Source organism: Coregonus clupeaformis, unplaced genomic scaffold, assembly GCF_020615455.1.
Source record: "Coregonus clupeaformis isolate EN_2021a unplaced genomic scaffold, ASM2061545v1 scaf0978, whole genome shotgun sequence".
Classification (NCBI taxonomy): Eukaryota; Metazoa; Chordata; class Actinopteri; order Salmoniformes; family Salmonidae; genus Coregonus; species Coregonus clupeaformis.
Window position 1 is genome coordinate 33,997 of NW_025534432.1, and position 17,501 is coordinate 51,497.

The following is a 17,501-nucleotide window of genomic DNA, read 5'->3' on the forward strand; positions in this document are numbered from 1 at the left end:
CTTATAAATATCTGGGCATTTGGGTTGATAAAGATCTAACGTTTAAAAAACATACTGATGAGCTAGTTAAAAAGCTAAGATTTTAAAGTGGGCTTCTTTTTTATTAACAGCAGGAAGCAGATTGTGCTGTCAACTTTCCTTCCAGTTCTTGACCACGGTGACTCCATTTACCAGAATGCAGCAGCCACTACTCTTAAACATTTGGATGCCGTCTACCATAGCGCCTTTCACTTTATCACAGGTGATAGTTTTAATACACATCGCTGCATCCTGTATTAAAAGGTTGGCTGGTCCTCACTAAAATCCCATAGATCACTTCATTACTCCCTTCTTGTTTACAGAGCTCTTGTCCACAAGCTTCCAACATACCTCACTTCCCTGTTGAAATATAACAACATGAGATACCAAACACGTTCGCAAGGTTGGTTAACTCTTGGGGTCCCGCTTGTCTCGACAATTTTTTTTGGTAAATCTGCCTTTAGTTTTAACGCACCACAGTTATGGAATACAAAACGAATCACCAATTCGATGATTCGAATCCATCTGGATTCCCAGGTGCTGATAGGGCAGTTTAAAACTCTGTTGTTAAATGAGTCCCACTGAAGTGTGTAATCACCTGATGTCATGTATTTATAGCTGTCTGGTAGTTTCTCTTTGTCTTTTGTTGTTGTGTTGATGGAATTTTTGTCCTCAAGACACCAGTACAAATGAACACTGGTTTCAGTTGGGCTCCCCTGATTTTAAATTCAGGTAAATAAAGAAATAAACCATAAACCAGTAATTTCAATAACTTACCCATGAAGCGGCAGCCGCGGAGATGGACAGTGCATGGGGGCTGAAAGGCTAATTCAAGAAGGCTTCATTCACTTAAACAACCTTCATTTTAATTTCAACTTTCTATGTTTTTAAATTTTTAGTCATTTAGCAGACGCTCTTATTCAGAGCGACTTACAGGAGCAATTAGGGTTAAGTGCCTTGCTCAAGGGCACAGCGACAGATTTTTCACCTAGTCGGCTCGGGGATTAGAACCAGCAACCTCTCGGTTACTGGCACAACGCTCTTAACCACTAAGCTACCTGCCGCCCCAGCCGGGAAGACAAAGGAAACAAAACATTGACTTTGCAAATTCATTGATGATCAAATAGTTCAGTTGTAACTGGTTCTGTTGCACTTAATTTTTTACAGTTGGAATACAACTTTAGCACTGTTCCAAAACTTAGACTATCCTCTTTCTTAACAACAGCCTGAATAGAAATCAAAACGTCTCCGGTGAACAGCCTGAATAGAAATCAAAACGTCTCCGGTGAACAGCCTGTATAGAAATCAAAACGTCTCCGGTGAACAGCCTGTATAGAAATCAAAACGTCTCCGGTGAACAGCCTGTATAGAAATCAAAACGTCTCCGGTGAACAGCCTGTATAGAAATCAAAACGTCTCCGGTGAACAGCCTGTATAGAAATCAAAACGTGTCCGGTGCTGCAGCGTGCGCTCATTCGTTGTCATGCTCTGTTGTGGTATTAAAATAGATTTCTGCTTGTCTCCAGTCATGTAAAATGACAAAGAATTGCATGAAATGCCTTTTATAAAAGCTATCTTTTCTTCACCCCTACCATTGTCCGTGGTGGTCTGCGAATCCACAACCTTCTGGCTACTTTGCCATGTGATGGTTACAAAACAACGAACAGTTTCTAAAACTCCATATCTAAAGGCTGTGGTCTGTCCTAGGAGTGAGGGTAATAATGGGTATAGGGGAGGGTCACTTTTTTGTTCTCCCTCATGTATTACAAATTCACATACACAGATAGACAGACACATAGAAACATTCCATTCCTTTTAATTTAATCTATGAAATGTATTTGACAGGGATACTGCACATCAATCAACATTTCAGTAAAGGTGTCAGATTTAGCCAGCTAGCTAGTTTCCAACTGTAGTCCCTGGGCAGGTAGATACAAAATAAAATGGCCCTAGCACTAACACACCCGATACAAAAAATCAAAGGCTTGATGATAAAGTTAATTAGTTGAATCTAAGGTGTTAGTTCTAGGACCAAAAACTAAAACATGCACCTCCTGGGGGGCCCTGGAGGAGAGCTTTGAAAAAGGCTGAGCCAGAATAACGTCATTCAAATGAAGTCATTATTTGTTAATGAACTAACTGACACGTTGTAGTCCTACATCAGTTGTACAACTTCAGTGTGGACTTTACAGGTCCCTATGGCTGTGTTTACACAGGCTGACCAATTCTGGGTTCTTTTCTTTCACTCATTGGCTTTTGACCAATCAGATCAGCTTATTTTGCCAATGAACAGGAAACATATCAGAATTGGGCTTCCCGTGTAAAACGCAGGTGATCCGCCTTCTCAATGAGACAGTCTGTTATCCTCATCACATGACCATGCTCATGAGGCATTTATAAGTTATATTCTGGGTTCTGATGGGGTATGACAGTTGAACTGAGCTCATGAGGCATTTATAAGTTAGATTCTGGGTTCTGATGGGGTATGACAGTTGAACTGAGCTCATGAGGCATTTATAAGTTAGATTCTGGGTTCTGATGGGGTATGACAGTTGAACTGAGCTCATGAGGCATTTATAAGTTAGATTCTGGGTTCTGATGGGGTATGACAGTTGAACTGAGCTCATGAGGCATTTATAAGTTAGATTCTGGGTTCTGATGGGGTATGACAGTTGAACTGAGCTCATGAGGCATTTATAAGTTATATTCTTCAAGAATCAATGGGTACATACTGTATCATTAATTTATAAGTCAAAAAATGGATTTAGCAACTGCCGATTACCTCATAAAGTTTCGTTTTGGCATCTTTTGACTTTCTGTTTTGTACACCAGCTTCAAACGGTTATTTCTCAGCGGTTAAGGTGGTACCATGTTTTGTCACACAAACTGAAATTAGACAAACTATCAGCATTTTTGCAACCAGGCAAATGTCTCATAAAACTTTCCAGTAATCCAGTCTACTAGTTTCCCCACTGAACCTTTTAACATTTCCAACATCCAAGACACCCAGGTAGATTGACTTCTCAATGAGATAATCTGGGATTCTCATCATCATTTGGACTGAATCTATCTCCATGAAGGCCAACAGGTCACACACACACACACACACACACACACACACACACACACACACACACACACACACACACATAGATGAAAACATTACAGGATAATAAACACAATAATTAACTTTTACTAAAAATATAAGTCTATATTTTCATAGCGACTATGTACATGGTTTGGAGTCAATTCATTTTGAATTCCAGTCAAGTCAGAAAGTTAACCAAATTCCAAATCCAAATTGTCTTCATTGAAAAGCATTGAGGAAAATTGGAATTAGAATTTCAGTATACTTCCTGAATTGACTGACATTTTAATGGAATTGACCCCAACCCTGACTATGTATTGGTTTACCAACCTTTCTCAATATATTTTTCAATGATGAATTCTCACACACAGGGGCCATTTTGAGGCAGAACCATTCTGTGTCAGTTTTGAGCCACAGCACTTGTCAGTTGCACTGCAGAGACTGGGTTAAGATGTCAACCAACCTGTCTTGGGGTTGATGAACATGGCAGGTGGCATGTTGAGACAGTCAACCTGTCTCTTAAAGTGGTCCAGTTCAGCAGTGGTGAGCTCCCTTCACTTACCTGGAACATTAAGTCATAATAGGGAATACACATGACTTCATTTAGTGAATTACATGACTCATTTCTTTATTTTATTCAGTTCAATCCAATTCAATTAAACTGAATCCAATCCATTCAATTCAATTCAACAGAGTCCAATCAATTCAATTCCAATCCATTCAATATGATTCAATTCGGTTGTTACTGGAGATTTCCAGAGAGGTGTAGGTGTGTCCATGGATGGTGGTTGTAGTCTGGGTCAGATAACAGTCTGGACAGGTAGACAGGAAGATGGTGGTGGAAGAGACAACGAACACTGTGGCAGGCAGGCAGACAGACAGACGCACACAGAGACAGGTCTAAAGTAGTGCACTATAAAGGGAATAGGGTTCCATTTGGGACAACATGTTCTACTAACTCCAGCTTAGCATGTGGTCTTCCAGAGTCAGGGGGAGGTTGTTACTACAACATCTGGAGCCCTGTCTAAAGAGAGGAGGAGGAGGAGGAGGAGGAGGAGGAGGAGGAGGAGGGGTCTGAGCAGGAGGAGGAGGGGGAGGAGTGTCTGAGCAGGAGGAGGTGTCTGAGGAGGAGGAGGAGTCTGAGCAGGAGGAGGAGGACTCTGAGGAGGAGGAGTCTGAGCAGGAGGAGGTGTCTGAGGAGTGTCTGAGCAGGAGGAGGTGTCTGAGGAGTGTCTGAGCAGGAAGAGGAGGAGTCTGAACAGGAGGAGGAGTCTGAGGAGGAGGAGGAGGAGTCTGAGGAGGAGGAGGACTACAAGAGGTTAGTTCAATACCTGCTGGCGTCCAGAAAGAAAACAAATACTATTTCGGTAAGGTCTGGCAAACACACGTCCAAAACACACACGTATGTAAATACCAACACAGCGTGTATCCGCAAAATCATCACACACAGGCAAGTCGATTAGTATTTAGTGTAAATGGAGAATATGATGGACAAGCTTATTCATAACAATAAAAAGGTTGATAACAAGATGCAATCATTTGCCGTTAGATAATTACAAATAGACATCTATTTCCTAGGCTGTTATTTATTTCGTTTCCATGATCATTGCATAATAAATTCCTCACCTTTTCTGTGATGGTTTCATACTCACGTGGTAGCATATAGATCTACAACAAGGTTACTGTTCCAACCATCTCTCGTTTAATTGGACCCACTTCACAGCAGTAAATAGATCAGCTATTTCAAGTATTTTGCTCTATGCAAAATACCAGGGGTCTCATTTATAAACGTTGCCTACACACAAAATATGCAACAAAACATGCATGTGGCACTTTTCACGCAAACGTTGTCATTTATAAAAACTGAACTTGACCTGAGAATTTGCTGCAAACTTTAGACCATGCGTGCGCACAGTTTCTAGTGGTTGAAGTCTTGCATATTAAGAAGGCAAAAGTAGCCTAGTAGCTTTGTGCAGATGGGGAATATATGACGAGACTCTTATTCAGAACAAAACAACCGGTAGGCCTAGCTAAATATAATAACAAGATGCAATCATTTGCCCCTAGTGAAAATCCATTTATCTTTACATTCTAAAATAATTAGAAATAGGCATACATTGCCTGTTATTGCAGAATAAAGCCTATACTCGCGAAATATCCTATAGGCCAACAACAAGTTCGGATTGGCTACCATTCGTCCCATCTCTCATTTAATAGGACCCACTTCACAGTAGTAAATAGATCAGCTACAGTATTTCCAGCAGCCTATTTTGCTCTATGCGATCCGATCCGAAGCGCAGTTTAACGTTAGAACAGACGATTCACCTTTTCCATTGACGTTTGTAGGCGACGTCTGAATGATGTAATGTGACATTTCTTGCGTAGACAATATTTCATTTACAAACATAATACATTATCATAATCATTGCATAATACATTCCTCACCTTTTCTGGCCATGATGAGTTCATATTCCCGATGTAGCCATACAACAAATTACCATGCGCATTTCTCATTTAATTGGGCCTATCAGAGAGGCTATTATTTAAAGTGTTTGCTCTATGCAGATGACAGGGTGCGCGGCGCGGTTTATAACATACAGCAGAATGGAACAGGTGAACAGACAGATGATCTTTTGTATTGAAGTGTGTAGGCTACCAATAAACTGTAGTTCATTTTTATTTTTTCGAGTAGACAATGTTTCCGAATTTGTGGGCAGTGAAGCATATTTAGTTTCGGGAAAAAGTGAATGCAAAAACATTACTGCATTCAAACGATCTGTTTACAGGTCCACAACTATTTGCAAGTGTTTTTGTTTTTCAGAAACGGTCAGATAGACCGACAGCAAATGTCACTGTAAAATAAAACATTCTGCCAACACCTCCAAAGACATTTGAAGTTCGCCATGGATATTTCCTTTAGATACAGTGGGGAAAAAAAGTATTTAGTCAGCCACCAATTGTGCAAGTTCTCCCACTTAAAAAGATGAGAGAGGCCTTTAATTTTCATCATAGGTACACGTCAACTATGACAGACAAAATGAGAATTTTTTTTCTCCAGAAAATCACATTGTAGGATTTTTAATGAATTTATTTGCAAATTATGGTGGAAAATAAGTATTTGGTCAATAACAAAAGTTTCTCAATACTTTGTTATATACCCTTTGTTGGCAATGATACAGGTCAAACGTTTTCTGTAAGTCTTCACAAGGTTTTCACACACTGTTGCTGGTATTTTGGCCCATTCCTCCATGCAGATCTCCTCTAGAGCAGTGATGTTTTGGGGCTGTCGCTGGGCAACATGGACTTTCAACTCCCTCCAAAGATTTTCTATGGGGTTGAGATCTGGAGACTGGCTAGGCCACTCCAGGACCTTAAAATGCTTCTTACGAAGCCACTCCTTCGTTGCCCGGGTGGTGTGTTTGGGATCATTGTCATGCTGAAAGACCCAGCCACGTTTCATCTTCAATGCCCTTGCTGATGGAAGGAGGTTTTCACTCAAAATCTCACGATACATGGCCCCATTCATTCTTTCCTTTACACGGATCAGTCGTCCTGGTCCCTTTGCAGAAAAACAGCCCCAAAGCATGATGTTTCCACCCCCATGCTTCACAGTAGGTATGGTGTTCTTTGGATGCAACTCAGCATTCTTTGTCCTCCAAACACGACGAGTTTAGTTTTTAACAAAAAGTTCTATTTTGGTTTCATCTGACCATATGACATTCTCCCAATCCTCTTCTGGATCATCCAAATGCACTCTAGCAAACTTCAGACGGGCCTGGACATGTACAGGCTTAAGCAGGGGGACACGTCTGGCAGCGTCCCTGGCGGCGTAGTGTGTTACTGATGGTAGACTTTGTTACTTTGGTCCCAGCTCTCTGCAGGTCATTCACTAGGTCCCCCCGTGTGGTTCTGGGATTTTTGCTCACCGTTCTTGTGATCATTTGACCCCACGGGGTGAGATCTTGCGTGGAGACCCAGATCGAGGGAGATTATCAGTGGTCTTGTATGTCTTCCATTTCCTAATAATTGCTCCCACAGTTGATTTCTTCAAACCAAGCTGCTTACCTATTGCAGATTCAGTCTTCCCAGCCTGGTGCAGGTCTACAATTTTGTTTCTGGTGTCCTTTGACAGCTCTTTGGTCTTGGCCATAGTGGAGTTTGGAGTGTGACTGTTTGAGGTTGTGGACAAGTGTCTTTTGTACTGATAACAAGTTCAAACAGGTGTCATTAATACAGGTAATGAGTGGAGGACAGAGGAGCCTCTTAAAGAAGAAGCTACAGGTCTGTGAGAGCCAGAAATCTTGCTTGTTTGTAGGTGACCAAATACTTATTTTCCACCATAGTTTGCAAATAAATTCATTAAAAATCCTATAATGTGATTTTCTGGAGAAAAAAAATCTCAATTTGTCTGTCATACTTGACGTGTACCTATGATGAAAATTACAGGCCTCTCTCATCTTTTTAAGTGGGAGAACCTGCACAATTGGTGGCTGACTAAATCCTTTTTTCCCCACTGTATACTGTCTGGGCCTAATTCCAATCCTTCCAAAGTATACAGCAAATAAGGGCGTTATTGTCACCATAAAGGGTGAATGATGGGCGTATTTCACGTGGAGCTATAACGCTCATTGTTACTCATCAAACCACAACTGAGTGAGAAAAATAAACCTTTTGGTTGTATTCAATATCTGACACTAGCAGTAGGCAATACTCACCAATACGCCATCCATCCTCAACAGCTCCCCCTGTAGGCGGATCGGCAACATTGCTGTTCTGCAGAATGAACAAGTCGTGCTTTCCACCTGGGCACTAAATTCAGTAGCGTCTTTTGCACATAACATCACCTATCACCTGCTCATTAAGAGTAGAAGCCTTCTCTGTTCACATAGCCTAGTTGAACTCGTTTTGGGATGGTGCTTTTATGGCGATGTGGGGGCCGTCTATTTCTCCGTTCGTATTTGGGAACCCATTGATGGCAAAGAAACCCCTCTTAACCTGTTGTGCGATGGTGGGAATTGTATGTTACAGTACGTTTTGCTGATGATTGCATCCAAAACATTGGCTCTTCAAGGGATGTGAGATGCCGCCGCTGGCCGATCGGCAAGCTCCGGCTGAAAAGTGCCCTGTTGCCAAAAACCCGAGGATGGATAACACTTTGACGCGCACCCGAATGGCATGGGTTTGCCTTTCTAAAGTAGGTCTTAAAATCCTCGTAAAGATCCTATAAGATTGGTTTTGGGAAACGATATCTGATGAGCCAATCTGTACTTTCTGCTAAAAAGTCCCACCTGTCTCTAAAAACGTGCTCTCTGTGAAATGCTGCTTTGCCAGATCTTCCAACAGAGCAGATCAGCCATCTCTCATTGGATTTCCATTATCTCAGTCTTTTATAGGATTTACACAATAGTTTCACTTTCACACGTACCTCTAATTTAACAAATGACTGTACTTTATATGGATTATTATCGTTACAAATGCACCGATGTGGTCAAATTATATTTAGCCTGTCAAGCCCGTTGCATGAATTCACAATGTCAATATAATTAAATAAATAAAATAATGTCATTATTACTCTCACAATTTCACACATTTTCAACATACAGTATATTTTCCCCGTTCTACGCTTGACAAGCAGTTCCCTTATTCCACCACTTGGCACTGATCGTGGTCATGGGGCTGAACACTCTCAAGCTAACATTTATATTGATAAATCTCACAACTATCTAGTAATCATTACTTCAATGCTGTTAACAAATGTCAGTGCTATAATATTATTTGTGCTATAAAGGCGATGGACTTTATTGCTTTTTTCATATTGTTAAACAAAATTCTAAGTCTGCTAACATTTCCTAATTTCAGTATTAAAAAAATCACTATCATCATTGATCTACAATAAGAGGTAGACCCGTTCCTCTACTTCATTATAAATGGACTTCCTGTTTCAACACAGTGGGCGGATTCAACACCCATAGGTTCATGTAAAGTCTATATACACTTAATACAAGTATTCAGCCTATAAGTTAAGATTCTATCTAGTAAAACTGAAATTACATTATTTAATTTTAAAAGGTGATGTTTTGCAGTGCTACCAGGAGGGGGCAGTGTGACACAACAACCAGGTTTGGCAGAAGGACTCCAGACCAGTGGTTCCCAACCTGTGGTCCTTGGGGGGTGGTGCAGGTGGTCCTCAATTACTTTTAGATTGTAGTATTTTATTATTCAAAAATAATAACAGTTGGGAGTATTAATGGTATTATAAGCAATTTTACATTCCTTTTCACAATGCAACTAGTTTATAATAATAATAATAGACCTTTACAGGCTTTGTTACATTCTCATCTATTGATAGAATTTGACCGGCAATATATTTGATGTGAAAAAAAACAGCGACTCCGTGAATGGTGGTCCTCAAGAGCTTTGGACGGTGATTTGATGGTCTCCAGAATGGGAAAGTTTGGGAACCGCTGAGTTAGACAGTCACATCTGTGTGGTAACATGATAGGATGGAAAACCAACGATAAACAATGATTCTGCAAACCCAAAACAGACTGATTATAATGTATAGTATATGACGTTACATTGAACTAATCACAGTAATCAGAGACCAACTCACACACAGTATATACAAAGATACACACACACAAAATACATTCCTAGGTGAAGAAGTGTCTTAGTCCACAGACTAGGAGACAGGCCTCAGCGTCTTCAGATTAGGTGAAGAAGTGTCTTAGTCCACAGACTAGGAGACAGGCCTCAGCGTCTTCAGATTAGGTGAAGAAGTGTCTTAGTCCACAGACTAGGAGACAGGCCTCAGCATTTTCAGATCAGGTGAAGAATTGTCTTAGTCCACAGACTAGGAGACAGGCCTCAGCGTCTTCAGATTAGGTGAAGAAGTGTCTTAGTCCACAGACTAGGAGACAGGCCTCAGCGTCTTCAGATTAGGTGAAGAAGTGTCTTAGTCCACAGACTAGGAGACAGGCCTCAGCATCATCAGATTAGCTTCTACAAGAAAGAGGATGGAGGAGAAGGGAAGAGAGAGATCAGAAAGAGGATGGAGGAGAAGGGAAGAGAGAGATCAGAAAGTATGGAGGAGAAGGGGAAGAGAGAGATCAGAAAGTATGGAGGAGAAGGGGAGAGAGAGATCAGAAAGTATGGAGGAGAAGGGAAGAGAGAGATCAGAAAGTATGGAGGAGAAGGGAAGAAGAGAGATCAGAAAGTACGGAGGAGAAGGGAAGAGAGAGATCAGAAAGTATGGAGGAGAAGGGAAGAGAGAGATCAGAAAGTATGGAGGAGAAGGGAAGAGAGAGATCAGAAAGTATGGAGGAGAAGGGAAGAAGAGAGATCAGAAAGTACGGAGGAGAAGGGAAGAGAGAGATCAGAAAGTATGGAGGAGAAGGGAAGAGAGATCAGAAAGTATGGAGGAGAAGGGAAGAGAGATCAGAAAGTATGGAGGAGAAGGGAAGAGAGATCAGAAAGTATGGAGGAGAAGGGAAGAGAGATCAGAAAGTATGGAGGAGAAGGGAAGAGAGAGATCAGAAAGTATGGAGGAGAAGGGAAGAGAGAGATCAGAAAGTATGGAGGAGAAGGGAAGAGAGAGATCAGAAAGTACGGAGGAGAAGGGAAGAAGAGAGATCAGAAAGTATGGAGGAGAAGGGAAGAGAGAGATCAGAAAGTATGGAGGGAGAAGGGAAGAAGAGAGATCAGAAAGTAGGGAGGAGAAGGGAAGAGAGAGATCAGAAAGTAGGGAGGAGAAGGGAAGAGAGAGATCAGAAAGTATGGAGGAGAAGGGAAGAGAGAGATCAGAAAGTATGGAGGAGAAGGGAAGAGAGAGATCAGAAAGTATGGAGGAGAAGGGAAGAGAGATCAGAAAGTATGGAGGAGAAGGTAAGAGAGAGAGATCAGAAAGTATGGAGGAGAAGGGAAGAGAGAGATCAGAAAGTACGGAGGAGAAGGGAAGAGAGAGATCAGAAAGTACGGAGGAGAAGGGAAGAGAAAGATCAGAAAGTATGGAGGAGAAGGGAAGAGAGAGATCAGAAAGTATGGAGGAGAAGGGAAGAGAGAGATCAGAAAGTATGGAGGAGAAGGGAAGAGAGAGATCAGAAAGTATGGAGGAGAGGGAAGAGAGAGATCAGAAAGTATGGAGGAGAAGGGAAGAGAGAGATCAGAAAGTATGGAGGAGAAGGGGAGAGAGAGACCAGAAAGTATGGAGGAGAAGGGAAGAGAGAGATCAGAAAGTATGGAGGAGAAGGGAAGAGAGAGATCAGAAAGTATGGAGGAGAAGGGAAGAGAGAGATCAGAAAGTATGGAGGAGAAGGGAAGAGAGAGATCAGAAAGTATGGAGGAGAAGGGAAGAGAGAGATCAGAAAGTATGGAGGAGAAGGGAAGAGAGAGATCAGAAAGTATGGAGGAGAAGGGGAGAGAGATCAGAAAGTATGGAGGAGAAGGGAAGAGAGAGATCAGAAAGTATGGAGGAGAAGGGAAGAGAGAGATCAGAAAGTATGGAGGAGAAGGAGGAGTTCCACCTGAGATAATGATGTGATGATGGTCCTATGATGTAACTACAATAAGATAACAGTCATTTATTACAGACAGAAACACTAAAACATGCTTCCATTCTGGAAAAACAGTTCCTCTTTGATCTGGTTTGCTGTGTTTTTATTTGACCTATATTTAAATCATTACACATATTCAAGGGAGGGAGCAATGAAAACTATCTTACCTAGATTCACTCAAGTCCTTAACAAGATGGTTTTCATGTTCAACGAGAGCTTTGAGACAAGCTCCTGTCACTTCTGGTCCTTTGGGGATGACTGCTTTCAGTAGTTTTCTCATTCGGTCCTGTTCAGTTGTTTCAGCTGTTATTCTGGAGTGCTCTTCTTCACCAATCATGTTCTTTGACCACAGATCATCTGCTATTGGCATTGAGTTTTTGGTTCGCTGAATTAGTTTAGCCCAGTGTTTCTTCAGGAACTCCTCAGCAGGAATGTCAGGGACTGTTAATGCTGAAGGGGGGGTCAATTAAATTAATATGTCTTTAGGGTTAACAGCAGCTGTTTCTACATCTTCCAGTCTCTCCAGTTATCATTCCTCTGATAGTCATTTATTGTATAGAGCTGACTCCAGGGTTGTGGTCAATTCCAATTAAAGTCAGTCAATTTAAAATAGAAAATTGAAATAATAATTTTTCCTGTTAGGTTTATTGAGAAGTCATTGAAAATATATTATTAATGTTTTATCAACAATCTACTCAGAATACTCTAATGTCAAAGTGGACATGTCCCCCTTACATACAACATCTGTAAGATCACTCAGTCAAGTATTGAATTTCAAGCACAGATTCAACTATATACAAAGACCAGGGAGCTTTTCGAAAGCCTCATAAAGAAGGGCAGTGATTGGTAGATGGGTAACAATAACACATCAGACATTGAATATCTCTTTAAGCACGGTCAAGTTAATAATTATCCTGTGGGTGATGTATTAAACCACCCAGACACATCAAAGGATGCAGTCGTCCTTCTGAACTGAGTTGCAGGGCAGGAAGGAAACTGCTTAGTGATGTCACCATGAGGCCATCGGTGATTGTAAAACAGCTACAGAGTTCAATGTCTGTGACGGGAGAAAACTGAGGATGGATCAACAACATAGTAGTGACTCCACAATAACGACTTAAATGACAGAGTGAAAAGAAGAATACAAATATACAGAATAAAAAAATATTCCAAAACAGAAATACCTTATCGACATAAGTATTCAGACCCTTTGCTATGAGACTTGAAATTGAGCTCAGGTGCATCCTGTTTCCATTGATCATCCTTGAGATGTTTGAACAACTTGATTGGAGTCCACCTGTGGTACATATAATTGATTGGACATGTTTGGGAAGGAACACACCTGTCTATATAAGGACCCACAGTTGACAGTGCATGTCAGAGCAAAAACCAAGCCATGAGGTCGAAAGAATTGTCCGTAGAGCTCCGAGACAGGATTGTGTCGAGGCCCAGATCTGGGGAAGGGTACCGAAACAGTTCTGCAGCATTGAAGGTATCCAAGAACACAGTGGCCTCTATCATTCTTAAATGGAAGAAGTTTAGAACCACCGAAACTCTTCCTAGAGCTGGCCGCCCGGCCAAACTGAGCAATCGGGGGAGAAGGCCTTGGTCAGGGAGGTGTCCAAGAACCTGATGGTCACTCTGAAAGAGCTCCAGAGTTCCTCTGTGGAGATGGGAGAACCTTCCAGAAGGACAACCATCTCTGCAGCACTCCACCAATCAGGCCTTTATGGTAGAGTGGCCAGATGGAAGCCACTCCTTAGTAAAAGGCACATGACAGCCCGCTTTGAATTTGCCAAAAGGCACCAAAAAGACTCTCAGACCATGAGAAACAAGATTCTCTGGTCTGATGAAACCAAGATTGAACTCTTTGGCCTGAATGCCAAGCGTCACATCTGGGAGAACCCTGGCACCATCCCTACGGTGAAGCATGGTGGTGGCAGCATCATGCTGTGGGGATGTTTTTCAGCGGCAGGGACTGGGAGACTAGTCAGGATCGAGGGAAAGATGAATGGAGCAAAGTACAGAGAGATCCTTGATGAAAACCTGCTCCAGAGCGCTCAGGACCTCAGACTGGGGCGAAGGTTCACCTTCCAACAGGACAACGACCCTAAGCACACAGACAAGACAACGCAGAAGTGGCTCCGGGACAAGTCTCTGAATGTCCTTGAGTGGCCCAGCCAGAGCCCGGACTTGAACCCGATCTAATATCTCTAGAGAGACCTGAAAATAACTGTGCAGCAACACTCCCCATCCAACCTGACAGAGCTTGAGAGGATCTGCAGAGAAGAATGGGAGAAACTCCCCAAATACAGGTGTGCCAACCTTGTAGCGTCATACCCAAGAGGACTCAAGGCTGTAATCGCTGCCAAAGGTGCTTCAACAAAGTACTGAGTAAATGGTCTGAATACTTATGTAAATGTGATATTTCAGGGTTTTTTTTATGTATACATTTGCAACAATGTCTAAAAACCTGTTTTTGCTTTGTCATTATGGGGTATTTTGTGTAGATTGATGAGGGGGAAAAAACAATTTTATCAATTTTATAATAAGGCTGTAACGTAACAAAATGTGGAAAATGTCAAGGGGTCTGAATACTTTCTGAATGCACTGTATCTCTCATGTTTACTTACTTGTTGAATGGGTGGCAGTGATGTATTCATCTGAAAGATAAACCAAATGAGGTTATATCACTCTAAATAGCATCTGTTACAAAAGTACAAAGTTATGATTGACATATGCTCCTACCTTGTGATACCACTTCTTTCCATGCAATCCTCTCATCATCACCGAATAACTCCATCTCAATGTTAACCCCTGTCATTTTCACAACCGCCCTGAAAAAGCTTGGTGTGGAGTCTCTATGTATGAGATGAATCTTCTGGAGAGAGATGGAGAGAGCGAGAGAGAGATTGCTTGCAATGTAAACATATGTTTCCCATGCCAATAAAGCCATGTGAATTGAGAGCCAGCGAGCTAGAGAGAGCAATGGATAGAAATGTGATTTAAATGTCCGATTCATGTTCTTACTTTACTAAAACTGTACCTGTGGATTGATGGCGGTAGAACAGGGAATGTTCAGTCTGAAGAAACTATTCAGTTTGAAGGCCTGCTCCGGTCTTGAGATGAGAACCCTTGAAGACCCTTGAGACTTTTCCTGTTGTTCCACAGCCTGCGAAACGAGGCATGAAATACACAGCCAGTCAATGTATAGTCTTATTCAAACATTATTCAGAAAACTATTAACTTCATGTTATGAGTGTCAACATAAACCGTACCACTGCTTAGTTAAGGTCACCTCTAAAAGAATGGTACCTCACCTGTATTTGGCTGGGGTTACTGGGGAACAGGTATAGGCGTGGAATTAGTGTTTGCTTTTTCACTGTCAGATAGAGCATCAGCTCACAGTGGACATCTATGTTCCGCCAAAAGATATAGCTCAGTATAACAGAGATAACTGAGAACTTGGGATGGAGAATCTTAGCATGGAATCTGGTGACCTCATGCACTTCCTCAACAGACACTCCATGTTCCTCTACATGAAAAATCTTCATCTCATTCCTCAGGGAAGGGTTGGTCCCTGAACAACACAATAAAAAGGAGACAGAAAGACAAATATTGTATTATTCATCCAACTAAAACACAAAGAATATACTGTATCAGATCACAGTAAACTCAAACTCACAGAATATTCATTCATTCATTCATTCAGGAAGTGAAACTCAGTTACATGGAAATGTCTTTCTGAATACTATTTCTATATGGTTTTACCTAAACAGACAAAGTGTGGCAGATGAACTTCCTCCAGTTCACCTAACTCCATAGTGATGTCCAGCAATGGACCACCTTGTCCGTACTGCATGTCTTTCAGAAGTTGACTGTAGGGATACCAGTTCCTGAAGTGATACTTCAGAATGACATCTCTCTCACACACCCAGCGGAGCCCAGACACTGTGCACTCATAACGCCCTTTGGGTGTCCTGTGCCTGAGGGCAACAACAATATATGGTAGAGAGGGTCAATCGTCAAATGGAGAGGTTGGATTAGAAGACTGTTCCCAAAGGTAATGGGGAAATACACTAGCAAGTGGAATGAAATGTTAAAAGTAGTTATTTTACCTGAACATTGTCACTCCCTGGACAGTGGAAGTCAAAGGTTCAATCTGAAGCCAGTGTGTGGAGTCCTGAACAAGGACAAGCATGTCAGTTATACATATGGGGCCAGTTTCCTGGACACAGATTGAGTCTAGTGCTGGACTTAAAGCATGATCAATGGAAGTTTCAATAGAAAGTTTTTTAAGGTCCAAGATTAGGCTTAATCTTTGTCCGGGAAACTGGCCCATTAAATGAACAAAGTAATTTATCTAATGTATTTATTCAATGTAACATGGAATGCTGGTGATTGATCCAATTAAACTGTCTAATGACAAAATATGACAGAAGTTAAAATCCTGCATTCCTACAAGCAGAACACAGGACTGTCTATATCCCAGTATGAATGGTTGGTCAGTACACACCTGGCTTTCAGACTGTGCCTGACTCCTGAAGGTATGTCAAAGTGAGAATTGACATTATGACTTACCTCAACATGGTCACAAGTCTTACAGCTCTGAGGAATCCCTGAAGTCAAAAGTAGTTGTTATTTAAAACGGACAATCTCGTAATAATGAATGAATAAATATTAAACAGACTTGTAATAAAAATGAATGTAAGTGAGCAACAGTCTCAGAATGTACACTCATTATCATACCATAATCTGACATTAGTGTTATATTAATGAATGTTTGTGGAAGCAGGAAACAACATGGTTCTGGTCCATGTTTTGGAGATGTTGGGGGCCTGATTTCTGGTAGATCCCAGGATGAGAGTTTAAAGCTAGAGTCAGCTAAATGATGTTGTACGAGCAGCGCCGCAGATATTGTGATGAGCAAGATGCCTGACTTCTCTCTCACACAGTATCTGCCCATGTGCACGGGTTCTCTTCACTCTCCTGTGAGGTAGCCACGGGACCAAAACAGAGAAGTTTAGCATCGCGCTCCAACGCCCTTAGTTGTTGTAGAAATTGACCCACTATGATGTTTACTTTGTGCATCTACATCATATTGCTGACTCTACCTGTAAGTTTGTTTTGACCAAATAGATCCTGATTGTGTTCCTTGCCTGGGACTGTGTGTGTCCTTTAATCGTATTTTGATTTTAAAACAATTATCAGTTAACACTCACATATCTGGTCTCTGTCACGGTTTGGCCGAGGCTGCTCCTCTTCCTTGTTCGGGCGGACTTCGGCGGTCGTCGTCTCCGGAGTACTAGCTGCCACCGTTCATGTTTCTTGTTTCGTTTGGTTTTGTCTGTGCATAACACCTGTCCCTTGTTTGTGTCTTGATTGTTCTCCTATTTAGTTTCTTGGTTTGGGGCAGGTGTTATGCGTGATTGTTTATGTCAGACTGCCTCTGTATCGTGTCTAGTTTCTCTCGTTGTTGGCTTGTGCCCGAGGAGTTCGCACTGCGTGCGCTTTTCGTTGTTATTTGCGCACTGTGTTTGGTGCGTAATTGTTTTGCGCCACCCGGTTGGGTTGGTTATATTATTGTGTACGTGCTTGGTTACGTTACTAAAGACGGTTGAAGTCATCCTGGTGCCTGCGCTTGATTCCGACACTCATCCACACACACCTGTCTGACAGAATCACGCATCAAGATGGAATCAGCAGGAGCGACCGCGCCACCAGCTGATTTGGCGGAACGTCTTCGAGGTCAGGAGGACCGGATGAACCAGGTCTGCCACGCTCTGGATAGGGTGATGACCACGCTGCACCGTTGGGAGACCAGCGGGGTTCCCAAACCTCCA

At 41.9% G+C, this 17,501-nt stretch overlaps 1 protein-coding gene across 1 annotated transcript; it reads right to left on the bottom strand.

Annotated features, from left to right (window-relative positions):
* Nucleotides 1-10,016: 10,016 nt before the first annotated feature.
* LOC121561142 (NACHT, LRR and PYD domains-containing protein 1 homolog) lies at nt 10,017-16,888 on the bottom strand. The gene is made up of 10 exons (XM_041873786.2): nt 16,881-16,888; nt 16,240-16,277; nt 15,777-15,841; nt 15,430-15,644; nt 14,979-15,238; nt 14,705-14,830; nt 14,407-14,539; nt 14,292-14,321; nt 11,826-12,108; nt 10,017-10,108 (listed from the first exon to the last, which is right to left on the bottom strand). Exons 3-10 carry the CDS (start codon nt 15,782-15,784, stop codon nt 10,102-10,104), a joined length of 1,062 nt encoding a protein of 353 aa, XP_041729720.1. The 5' UTR covers nt 15,785-15,841; nt 16,240-16,277; nt 16,881-16,888; the 3' UTR covers nt 10,017-10,101.
* Nucleotides 16,889-17,501: the final 613 nt, after the last annotated feature.